Consider the following 13,664-nt stretch of genomic DNA (forward strand, 5'->3'; position numbering starts at 1 on the left):
ATGTTAATAGTGAGCAAGAAGGTAGCATGGGTGTAGTATTATGTGGGAGTTGAGAGAACTGGTTTTAGCATCAAAGAGACTGAAATTAAATCCCAACCAATTCTGATAAGTCTAAGCCTAACTTATGAACTGTCAAAATAATACCAGTAATATCTATCTCTTAGACTTATAAGAAATATTAAAAGAGAAATGTTTTTAAAGATGTTATCAAAGAGGCTAGGTCTTGGTAAAATCATAATAATAAATATAAAAAAGAATGTTTCTTCCAATATTGAACCCAGTATTTAATAGAAACTGAATTTCTTACAAAATTAGCAATTTACCTTCACTGGCCCCATCTTCTGGACATAAAATATTCCTGTTATGGAACTTATCTATTATAGAGCCATGTTCATTATCTCTCTGTGATTTAGGAAGAGTTTTGTCTTCATCTGACAGATCACTTCCACTGGAACTCCATGTTATATCTGTAAGCTCATTGGTATTCTTAGATGTGGTAGTTTCTGTTAAAGAAAAAGAAAATATATAAATATAATCATATGGTTATTTATTAGAATAATATTTTGTGCACACTACTTTGCTAAAGTCTCAACATACAAAACTCTGATGAAAATAAAAACAATGACTTATATCAAATCTTGCTGCCTAAAGCTCCATGTACAACTTCAAAAAGACTTTGCATTAAATCTAAGTTACAAGAAAAAGAAGTAAAACTTTAGAGGTAAGTTATAAAGACAAATTATAAAAGGAGCACAAAAGAAAACTGGAAAAATAAGAGTTGAAGTAACAGCATAGAATAGTTTATGAAACTACAAGTGAAAAAGCACAAAACAAGGCCCAAACCACAAAACCAATATATATGAATAATAAAAATGTGTGCTTCCCATGCCATGCAAGAACCCTGGTAGCATTAGAGTGCTTAAAAACTTTTGCATGTAATTAAATTTTTTATTTTGAGATAGTAGATTCATAGTTTAAAGAAAGAGTATAGAGACCCTTTATATCTTCCAACGGCAATATCTTGTAAAACTGTAGAATAATATCACATCCCGGATATTGACACAGATCAGGTCAAAATTAATTAAGATGCCCTGTGTTAATTTACCATAGCCATAACACTTCCCTCTCTCACACATTAATCCTGACCCCTGGCAACCACTAATCAGTTTTGCATTTCTAATGTTTATTATCATTTAATAATGTTATACAAATGAAATCAGTCCTTTTAGGGCTGTTTTTCCCCCCACTCAGCATAATACTCAAGACATTCATCAAAATAATTCTGTGTACAAATAGTTACTTTCTTTTTATTACTAAATAAGATTCCACGGTATGAATATACCATAGTTTGTTTAATCATTTACCCACTGAGGATATATGTATTATTTCCAATTTAGGGCTATGATGAATAAAGTAGCTTATAAACATCTGTACATAAGATTTTATACGAATGTAATTTTCATCTTCTGAGATAAATACCTAAGAGTACAATTCCTGGGTTGTATAATACTTGCATGTTTACTCTTGTAAGCAACTGCCAGTGTTTTCCAGAGCACCTGTAAAATTTTATAGTCCACTAGCAATTAGTGGACTAACTCTCCACATGAGGCTTCATTAGCAGCTGGTGTTTTTACCCCTTTTTATTTTAGTCATTGTGATAGATGGAACACCTAGAAGGAGTGGGGCTACTATATCTTTACAGAATCACAAGTCAACAGCAAACTTTTCTGATATGGATCAGAAAAGAAATATGCAACTAATAAAAACCATTCATTATATTCATAACTGTAGCTATAATGCTAAAACTATTATTCTATCTTATCCCACATTTTATGGAATTTGTGAAAATTTCAAAGTTCAATTTCAAAGTCATTTCAATATTCTATAGGATAAAAGACATTTATGTTTTACAGAAAAGGAAACATAGGCTTAGATGTTAAGTGGTTTCGTTTAATGTATATGTATAGAACCCATGTGATAAAGTAAACCATGAGAAAGAAAAAAAGAAATAGCATAGTCCTGTCCTAAAAAAAAATGTGATCTCAAAATAGTAGTCATGAAAATAGAAATTAAATATTATGCTAGAGGTATGCTATGACATAATGGTGGCATACACACAAAAAAAATTTTCTACTCCTATTGATCAGGATAGGAAGACTCACTGAAAACCTCATGTCAAGAAAAACAGCACTTACAAAGGACAAAAACAAAATAATCAACATTTACTTTATGCCATAAAAATCTAGAATTACTGAAGTAGCCTATCCTTCAAAATATAAAAGGAAAAATAAACATTCTGAATTGCCTAAGACTGCATATCTATTTAAATATAAATAACTAATAAAACTAAACTATGTACTTGTCTGCAAAAAACAATACCAATCACATTATGCATCTGAAAAACTAAACAAAAAAGTAAAATGATCATAATCTGCATATTATAAAACAAACAACTACAAAAATAAAGAAACCAACTGAAAAACTACTACCAAAATTAAGGAAATGCAATAAAGGTAGCAAAGTACAAAATATTATATAGAAACCAAGTTCAAAACAGTAGTTAATAAATATCAAATATGTAAAAGAAAATTAAAAGGCATGTAAAATCTAAATGAAGGAAATTTTTCAGACTTCCAAAGAATTTATAAAAGAAGACTAGAACAAATGGAAAGATACTTACTGAGACTTGGTATCTAATCACAAATAAATGGTCTCCTAGTGACGTTTCATTGTGCACAGATAAGGCTAAGCGTCTTTTCATGTGTTTGGATATTTGCTTTACTGCAAGCACCTCATTCATAATCTTTATTTTTATAAGAGTTATCTCCCTCCAGATTAATTTCTAAAGGTTTTTTTGCTATGAAGATCAGTCTTTTTACTATAAAGTACAAGTAACCCTCCTTTTGTTTTTCTGGATTTTACACTGTGTATATAATTTGCAATATTTGCCAAAAGTTCCCAATTCCCTTTTTTATTAAAACAAATTATTTTTTAGTTGTAGGTGGACACAATACCTTTATTTTGTTTATTTATTTTTATGTGGTGCCGAGGATTGAACTCAGGGCCTCCCACATGCTAGGCGAGTGCTCTACCACTCAGCGACAACCCCAGCAACCCCCCTTTTTTTCTTAAATATTTTTTTAGTTGTAGATAAACACAATACGTTTGTTTATTTATTTATTTATTTATTTATTTATTTAATGTGGTGCAGAGGATCGAATCCAGTGCCTCAAGCATGCAAGGCAAGTGCTTTACCACTGAGCCACAATCCCAGACCTTCCCCTTTTTATTTAGACAAATTTATCAACTTTCATTATTACTAGGTTGTAAATTGTTCAAAAGGGCTTCCCAAATGCAATGCTTCCTTTGTTCATCTGGTAGTTGCGGCTTGGATTCACACTCGGGCAGTCTAGCTTCTGAGTCCACATTCTTAACCATTACACGGATCTCCCAAGGCAGCTGGAGACCTGCAGTCTCTTTCATCATGAGCTTAGTGTGAGACTCCTAGAAAATATGTAATTGTCTGGTACTTTTCTATTAAAAGAGATAGTGTAATTAATAGCCATCTCATTCAAATTCTCAGTAACCAGGACTCTAGACTTATAAACTAAACAGAGTTAAAACCACTATCAGGAATTTATTAGTCAGTAATTCATTTTACTTGCTGAAAAGGAACACCCTTGAGATTAAGGGCCATTTCCGTGAAATCTAGGAAGGATATTAAGCTGACTATGAAAACAGGCAGAAGTACTCATTTTTTTTGTTTCTTCATGGTTTGCTCTATCAGAGGGGTTCCTTCCTCATGGTTTGCTGTTTTGGAAGGATTCTGTAAAAATGTACTGAACGAAAAGAAATACATTTACAAACATTTCTGAGTAACCACTATGTGCTGGCACTTGATGGTCTATGCTGAATTATGTCTTCCAAAAATTCATCTGTTGAAGTCCTTACCTCCTACCAGTGCCTCACGCATGCTAGGCAAGCACTCTGCCACTGAGTCACAACCCTGGCTCCTATGCCAGTTATTCTATGAAACAGTGTTTTATGAATTCTGAAGAAACGTTTTGGTATATTTTCTTTCTTTTTCCTATGTGTATTACTGGAGATGAAACCCAGAGCCTTATCCATGTTAGGGGAGCACTCTACCACTGAACTACATCCCCAACCCTTATTTTGATTTTATTTTAAATAGGGTCTCACTAAATCAACCAGGTTGGCCTCAAACATGCAATCCTCCTGGCTTAGCCTCCAGAACAATTAGGATTAAAGTCTTACTCCTTCATGCCAGGCCTTCTTCTTCATATACATAAAAAAAGATCCCTCTTAAGTGTTAGTAAAATATTATGGCTTAGAATGCTTAGTGTCTTCATCACAGAAAGTTATTCCATTCCCAGGAACTTTAGGCAGACTCTCACATAACTCTGCCATCAGACATATCAGCTATTGCTGCCATTAATTATCTGCTAAGTATGAGACTCTGAGCTAAGTATTCATTATATCTATTGTTTTTAACTCACTTACTACTCACAATAATCAATGAGGCTCAATATTATGCCCATTTTCCAGATGCAGAAATTGAGGGTCAGAGCATTTAGCTTACTTTTCCATGATTATAGCCAGAACATAGTAAGATATACTAAAGTCACAAGGTCATCTTCTTCATCTCCAGTAACTGACTGACTACAGTCAGTAACTACTGACCACAGTAGCAAAGCCAGAAGTCTATCTGATATATGTTCCTTCTTCTCCATTACCACAAACCCTAATTTTATTGGCAGCAACATAACTCTGTAAAAATCCCTAATTTCATTAACCTATCCCTGGTAGAGATTCCTTCCCAAAGAAAGGCAATGTTCACTCAGCAAAAATCCTTAGTACCCACACTCTTCCCAAAAATTCAGCCTTGAGAATTCATTTACCATCTCATGTTTGTGAGAACCAACCCCCACACTAAGGTTGCAAAGGGCAGAATCAGTTAGGCCCTCTGGATATCTTGTTGCAGGAGATAAATTCAACCCCTAGAATTTGAACAGAGTTTCCTAATATCTATAGCTGGAAAGCTTCCCCAAACTGATTCACCAAGTAACAAGACATTGTTCATAGCCTAAAGCAGTATAGTCCATATAGCACAGGTCCTAAGTTTATTTCCCACAAGATTTTTCTAGGAATCAAACCCACAGCCATTTCTTTTCTTTTTGATGTTTTTTAAACACAAATGTAGACTACCAAACTATGTAAGTAACAGAAAAAAAGCAAAGAATCACCAAAGGATGTATTGGCCTTACACCTTCTCTCTAAAGAAATCAACAAAGTAGTATTACCTTTCTTTGGTTTTGGAGCTAATTCAAGGTCTTTTTCTGAAAGAGTCACTTTTTCAGTTGTTGGTGTCTGCAGGCAAAATAACAGTAAAGTAATTTACGTGACAATAGATTAAAACCCAACAATACTTTGTAAAATATTCAGTCTTAAATTATACCTTCCTTAATATATTCTTGTTTCCCTTTACTTATATTTGTAAGTATTGCCAAAGCACATACTACTTATATTCTTTTTTTTTTCTTACATATTTTTAGTTGTAGATGGACACAATGCCTTTATTTATTTATATGTGGTGCTGAGGATCAATGCCGGTGCCTCACATGTGCTATGCAAGCACTCCACCACTGAGCCACAACCCCAACCCATTGCTTATATTCTTATAAACTGATTTTTTTCCAGAATTGAAACAATGTTGACTGATCAAAACATTTCAAGAGCTGAGTGGCTTTGTTGAATGGCAGTGTGGATGTTTATGGGTGGATCGATGAGACATTTGATAACAGGTCAAAATGCAGATCTTTGTGAAGACCCTAATTGACAAGACAATCATGTAAACGCCAAGATCCAGGATAAAAAAGGCATTCCCTTGACTAGCAGGGGCTCACCTCTAGAGGCAAGCAGCTGGAAGATGACTGTACTCTTTGACTACAACAATCCTCTGCACCTGATCCTTCATTTGAAGGGTAACAATTCATTCTTATGTCTGTATTCACAATACACAGTGATGGCATTATGCTGCACTATAGCCATTTGCCCCAACTTAAGTTCAGAAATTGCCACTATCAGTCATAGCTCAACCTGTCCAAAATGTTAATAAAGTTTTGCTGTATTATCAACAAAAAATTTCACATTAATATTCAATATTAATGTTCACATATATGACTCTGACACTTGAGGTTCTTATTACTGTTTGTCTCTACATTATCTTTAGAGTTTATGATACCATTCCTCTATTTTGTAAGTTATAACTTGTACAAAAATTAACCAGAATCTCATAGACAAAAGGTTCTGAATATATGAACATTTCATAAATATACTTCATGTAAAGTAGTATGTTCAATGGTTTCACTTCTGAAAACTTTCTCAGTATGTATCCTCCATTTACAAACAAGTACAAAGGTTCTGCATAGCCTAACAAGGTGATACTAATATGCCACAATTATTAAAGGAATTCAAGGAATGGGGGGAAAAATACTGCATCAATTATAATATATGGAAAAGAAAATAAGAAAGGGAATTCCAAAGAAATGTAATCACAGCAGCATGAACACTAAGGAATCTTATCATTTACCCTTCTGCATTAGGGAAAACAATTTTACAGCTACTTTACCCGAGTCCTAGGAGTGTCCTGAAATCCTTCTCCACACTTAAGCCATGCTTCAGAGAGGGAGGCAACTGCTCCCACTGTCCTGAGACCTGTTCTGCATTGTAGTGGCTTCTCTTCTGGAAAGGATGGATACTCTATACACCAATTCCTTTTCCTCTGTGGAGATGATTTTTAAAGGAAAAAATATTTCAACTTCATTAAACATACATTATTAAGTTGTCAACTAGCAATTTAGAAACCCAAGAATGACAGTAATAAAGGCATAGTTTTTTAATGTCTCTGAATCTTCACATAAAGATAGAACAAATAGATAGCAAATCCAAAATGAACAGACAACATTTACCAGCAGTCAACAAAGTCCAAAATACAAGTGAGTGAGGACAAACTATCACCCCTCCAAAGTCCCAAATAACATCAGGGGTCAAAGTAGGCCCTGGGAACCTAGACATCCACAGTTCACCATGAAGTAGACCTGGCCTATTTCATTGTTCACTAGGAAGCAGAGCAGCCTGGGACTACTTGAATGAGCCATATCTCCTTGCTAAATAAGGGAAAAGCTGAAGAGAAATTAGGAGTAGAATCCACTCAGCTACACAGGAATAAGAGAGACTATAAAAAGATCCAGGTAAAGCAGTGCATCTATGTAACAAGTAAAAAGAGCCAGTAGCATCAATGTAACAAGTAAAAAAGTGGCCATATTTTTGCAAGATATAAGAAAGCAACACAAAGTAGAAAAGATATCCTAAATCTGATTCCTAAATTTTCCAAAAAAAAAATTACTTAAAAATAAACAATAGATAAGTATCAAAATCAAATCCCATAGTTGTTATTAGGAGGGAAAAAAAATAAGGAGCAGAATAACATCCTAACACACAAAGAAAGCACACAAAACAGATAATATGTTAACTTACTAACCTATTAATAAAAAAAAAGCCAAAATATTCAAAGTTATAAAAACTTAGAAATGTAGTGACAAAGTTGATGAAAAAAAGAAAAAAATTAAAATTCACTTGAGAAAAAAAAGGACTAAATTTTAAGAGCACACACCACAGATAATGTCTTAAGAGAAATATACAGGGTGAAAAGGAGGAAATTTTAAAGTTCCATTATTCACCCTGCTATTATTTAGATGTGGGCTGCCCTCCAAGGTTTCATATTGTAAAATCTTGGTCTTCAGTGTGATGAAAGTAGTAGTATAAACTTTAAAGGAGGGTCCTAATGGAAGGTCATTGGAGGTGCTACCTTTAGAAGGGTTTAAGCACTTCTCATAGGACCCTGGTTAGTTCCATGAGAGTGAAAGGTTACAAAAGAGACTCCCCCTCCCCACCCTCTGGTTTCCTATCTCACCAAAAGATCTCTCCCTCTCTTGTGTGTTCCTGCATATACTCCTGCCATCCTCCAATAGGTCCTAACCAGAGTCAAACTGATGTCAGTGCCGTGATCTTGCATCTCCTGAACACTAAGCTAAATAAACCTCTCTTCCTCATATACTTCTCAGCTCAGAAATTTTGTAAAAGAAACAGAAATGGGTTAATACCTCTAATGAAGAAAGAGAAAAAGAACTGAAGAGAAATCAGAGATTGATTAGGTCTTTGTCAGGATCCAACATACAGATAACCAGAATCTTTGTAGAAAATACCCAAAGCAGGTTTTAGCGAAATCAAATATGTATCGATAGGTTAGTTTTCACGAGGCACCTAAAATTTAAAATCAGAAATCCTACTTTGAAGTATTCTGCTTTTTGCCTGTGAAAGTTGGCAGTTGGACACTCATTTACATATTTTTTACAGTCACTGCTGTACTTGAGCCATCCCGAGTTCTGGAGTCAGCAGATTTAACTGTGGGAGGGAGGATGACTTTTTTTTAAATTAACTTGAAGAGTAACTGAGAAGCCACTCTATGTATTGTTGGATCCAGGATCAAGTGGCTGAAGGAACCCAATCTAGAGGCAGAGAAGCTTTTCCACTTGGTGGCCCAAGTCTTCATCTAATTACTGAAGTTCTACGCACCATGAATTGTGAGATAATTCTATGAGTATGAAGAATATCTCATCAATGCTGCCAATTACCACTGTGGAACATCATGAACTGTTGCTCTGGTCAGGGGATGTACCTCGAGGGTACCATGTTTGCCTAGCTTGAGTGACGTCCTGGCTTGCAACCCCAGCACAACAGCCTCATCCCCACTGCCAGTCCTTCCAATAGGACTACTCTGCATTACCCCTATGCCTGTGGCCATCAGAAGTGGTGACACTCTGATACAGAAGAAATACCACATTAACTTCTGTGACAGTGACAACAGCACAGTTCTGATTAAGTCCTGATACACTGCACAGTTCCAGGAGGAAGAATGTGCTGATTTTGCTAAAATCTGGTGCAGATCCAAATGTGATGGACGCCAGGAGCAGCACTGCTCTGTACTTCACTGTCGACACTGAGAACACGGGCACAGCAGCAAACCTGCTGATTGACACGGCAATCACTGAAGCAAAAAACAAGGTGTATTTAGATCAACTTTATTTACAATTATTTGACATTTATTTTTTTTAACAGTGATACATTCAGGAAAATTTAAACATTCATCCTTTTAAAGAAATACTGGAAGTTACAGGTTTCTTTAAGGTTGTTAAAGTAAATATTAGTACACAGAAAAAAAAAAAACACACCCAAAGCAATGGGAAAAAGCAAATACTAAAATCTATAATTCCATAAAACTTTTCTTTGCTCAACTTTTTTTCTGCCACAGTTGGTCGTTTCAATTGTTTTTACCAGCTTTTTTATTTTCTTATCTCCGTATTTTTTTAATTTTTAAAAATTTTATTAGATTCAAGTCTTTAAGAAAATTCTGTCAAAGCACCAGCTGACCATAATTATAAGGGACTGCAGAACTCGGAGACTACATCAAGACAAAAAAATGCAGACTTCAAAATGAAGTTTAGAAAAATCAACCCACAACAAATAGCAACAACAAATCTTGTTGGAGGGAAGATTATCATTTCCAGGGTTGCCACATTTTAATATTCATATCCAGTCATATACAGTTGTCATATCCAGTTGCAAAAAAATAAGAAAGTATAGTCCATATAGAGTGTGTCCAGACATTGATCTAATGAGACAAAGATGTTAAAACAATTGTCTTAAACATATTCAAAGAGCTAAATGAAACCATGGGCAGAACTCTAAAGGAAATCAAGAGCAGGTAATGTCAATGTAACAAATAAGGCATTAACAGAAATTACAAAAATGAGCCAAGTGTAATGTAAATTTAAGAGCTAAAGTTTACTAGAGGGTTCACTGGCAAATTTGAAGAAAGAAGAATAATCAGGGAATTTGAAGACAGGCAAAAAGATTGTCCTACCTAAGGGAGCAGAAAAAAAAAAAAAGAAAGAAAGAAGAGACGTCAAAGATATACAGAATACTAAGTATACCATAATAAATATGATGAAAGTTCTAGAGGGAAAAGAGAAAGAATATTTGAAGAATAAATAGCCCCAAACTCAATAAACTCAGCTTATTCTGAGGAGGGCAAAGGCAACAAGATCCACACTGAGATCCATATTGCAATTAAACTGTCCAGAGCCTAAGACATAAGACAGAGAGAATCTTGAAATTAGCAAGAAAGAAGTGATATAAAAGGTATCCTTAATGAGATTAATAGCAGATTTCTCATCCAGAAACCATGGAGGCCAACAGGCAATGAGACCGAATTTTTAGCATGCTAGCAAAGGGGCAAGGCATCAAACAAGAATTATTTATTTGACAAAACTATCTTTCAAAAATGAAACACAACCAGGCTCAATGGCACATGCCTGTAATCCCAGGTACTCTGGAGACTGAAGCAAAAGAGTTACTTAAGCCCACAAGTTTGAGACCAGACTGAGCAACATACACACACACATGAACACAAATAAAATGAAGCAGAAATTAAGACATTCCCAGATTGGAAGGAAGGGAGGGAGGGAGGGAAGGGGAGAGTGAGCGAGAGCTGAGGGAGTTTATAACCATCGGAATTTTCTTACAAGAAATGCTATAGGGAGCTGATAGACTGAAATGAATAGTGACTAACACAAAGCCATACATACAAAAAAGACCAATGTAAGTAAATTTTAAAGCCTGTACTATTCTGTTCTTTAATGCATAACTCTTTTATCCTATACAATTTAAGAAGCAAATGCACAAACATAATTATGTCTGTTAATGAACGTATGCTATATAGAGACGCCATTAGTGAAAATAACATAAAGGATATGAAGCTGTATGGGAGCAGTATTTTTTGTGTTTTTCCAACTAAGATGGCATTGATCCAAACTAGATTGTTAGAGTTCAGTTGACTTCATATAAACCCCAGGGAAACAACTAAAGGGGAAAAATATCAAAAAGAAAGAGAAATAAGAATCAAAACAGTAGAGAAAACAAATTCTTACAAATGATAAAAGTAATAGAGAAATTAAGGAACAAAATGTTGTAAAATATACAGAAAATAAAAACAAAATTGCATTAATTCTTCCTTATAAGTAATTGAAATGTAAGTAGATTAAACTGTTCACTTAAAACACAGAGATTGGTAGAATAGATTAAAAGAGCATGATATAACCATATGCTACCTATAAAAGGTTCACTTTTATGACCAAAACACAAAAAGGTTGAAAGAGAAAGGACAGAAAGATAATCCAAGCAAGCAGTAATTAAAAGATAGCTGGGATGGCTATACTAGCACCAGACAAATTAGAATGCAAGATAAAACACTGTTGAAACGAAGCAGAAAATGTTATTAAAAGAGTCAAATCATAGTAAAGTTACAACATCTATAAATATATACACACCTAACAACATAGCCTCAGAATATATTAAACTAAAACAGAATTAAAAGAAAAACTTAACAGTTCTATAAAAATCAGACATTTTGATATCCTACTTTCACTAGTACACAAATAATTAGTAAGGAAATACAGGGCTTGAACACACTATAAACTCACTAAACCTTACAGACATATGGAACACTATTCAAACACAAAATAATGCACATTTATCTTACATGTACATGAAACATTTTGCAAGATAGACCAAAAAATGTTTCTCGATAAATTTTAAAATATTGATATCATATAAAGTGTCTTCTTTGACCAAAATGAAAATAGACATTAACACCAAAAGATAACTGCAAAATTCACAAGTAAGTAGAAATTAGTCAACACCACTTAATAACTCAAAGAATCAAAGAAGAATTTAAAATAAATTAGAAAACAAATTAGAAAATACTTGGGCTAGGGTTGTAGCTCAGTGGTAGAGTGCTTGCCTCGCATGTCTGAGGCCCTGGGTTTGGTGCCCAGCACCACATAAAAATAAACAAATAAAAATAAAGATATTGTGTACATCTACAATTAAAAAGAATATTTTAAAAAAATTAGAAAATACTTTCAGAAGAATGAAAATTTTAAAAATATACAAATTTATGGGAGGCAGTGCTCAAACAAAAATATTATAGATACAAAAACCAAGATTAAAAAAGGTTCTAAATGAATAATCTAACCTTGCACCCTAAGAAACTAGTATTAAAAAAAAAAGAGCAAATTAATCCTAAAGATAGTATGGAAAAGAAAATAAAGATTAGAACAGAGACAAATGAAATAGATAAAAACAAGGCTGTTGGTTCTCTATAAAGACCAAAAAAAAAAAGCCTTTAACTAAATACAAGATTTATGTTACTAAAATAAGAAGCAGAAGTAGGGACACTACCAACAAACTTACAGAAATAAAAAGAATGAGAGTACCATGAAAAATTGAATAAAATTTAAAGCACCTAGATGAAATGGATAAATTCCTATGACCACAGAAACCATCAACAATGACTCAAGAAGAAAGGAAACATTTGACAGACCAATAACTAAGTGATTAAACTGATAATCAAAAAACCCCTGACAAAAAGAAGTGTAAAACCAGGTGATTTCAATAGTGAATTCCACCAAACATTTAAGGAATTATTCTCAAACTCTTCCAAAAATTACAAAAATACTTCCTCTTTCTGAGACCAATGTACACTGACAGAAAAGTCTTACAAATATTATCACAATAAAACTATAGACCAACTACTTATGAAAATAGATTTTAAAACCTTCAACAAAATATTAGCAGGCCAAATCCAGCAACACACTGAGAGGATTATTACAGTTTGGATATGGTTTGAGTGTGTCTCCTAAAAGTTCATATGGTAGGGGTTTGCTCTCCATCATGACGGAGTTCAAGGAGTAGAAACAAGTTGGAGCCAAAAAAAAAAAAAAAAAGCTGGGACCTAAGGCAAGTTAATTAGATTACAGAGAGCATCACCCTTTTAAGAGATTAACATAGTTCTCAGGGAACCCCAGTTAGGTCCCGTAAGAGTGGGTTGTTATAAAAAGATGTGCTAGCTCCTGAATCTCTCTGGTTTCTGATATTACTTTCCTGTGATCTTTTCTGTACACACTACTACCATCATGATGCCATCTGCCAGAGGTTAAAGATATGGGGCAGCCCAATCACGGACTTTTAGACTTCAAAACTAAATAAACTTCTTTTATTTATAAAGTTTTCATCCTAAAGTGTTTTGTTATATCAATGGCAAACAAATTAAGAGACAAAGGATTATTTATCCTATGACTTGTGGGATTTTTCCAAGATATACCTAAATGTCTCAAAATATAAAAATCAAACATTGTAATGGATCACATTAGTAGAACAAAGGGGAAAAATACACACAATCTACTAAGGCAGAAAAAGCACTTTAAAAATCCAACACTTGGGCTGGGATTGTGGCTCAGAGGTAGAGCGGCCGCCTGGCGTTCATGAGGCACTGGGTTCAATCCTCAGCACCACATAAAGTAAAATAAAGACATTGTGTCCACCTATATCTAAAAATTAAATATTAAAAAAATACAACACTTTTCATGATAAAAACATTCAACAACTAGGAGTAAAAGGGAATTTTTTTAAACTGATAAAAGGTTTCTCTGAAAAATTTCTCCCTAAAATCAAGAAGAAAATGG

At 34.1% G+C, this 13,664-nt stretch overlaps 1 protein-coding gene across 2 annotated transcripts in view; it reads right to left on the bottom strand.

The window, feature by feature from the left end:
* Window positions 1-13,664, bottom strand: part of Spidr (scaffold protein involved in DNA repair) — a 391,802-nt gene that overhangs the window by 356,102 nt on the left and 22,036 nt on the right. For both annotated transcript variants that reach the window (XM_027932800.2, XM_071602380.1), the window contains exons 2-4: window positions 6,650-6,802; window positions 5,322-5,388; window positions 324-503 (exon numbers count right to left, since the gene is read on the bottom strand). In XM_027932800.2, coding sequence (XP_027788601.2) covers window positions 324-503; window positions 5,322-5,388; window positions 6,650-6,802 — 400 coding nt within the window. The remainder of the gene's footprint in view (window positions 1-323; window positions 504-5,321; window positions 5,389-6,649; window positions 6,803-13,664) is intronic.

The sequence above is a fragment of the Marmota flaviventris genome, chromosome 15, assembly GCF_047511675.1.
Source record: "Marmota flaviventris isolate mMarFla1 chromosome 15, mMarFla1.hap1, whole genome shotgun sequence".
Taxonomy (NCBI): Eukaryota; Metazoa; Chordata; class Mammalia; order Rodentia; family Sciuridae; genus Marmota; species Marmota flaviventris.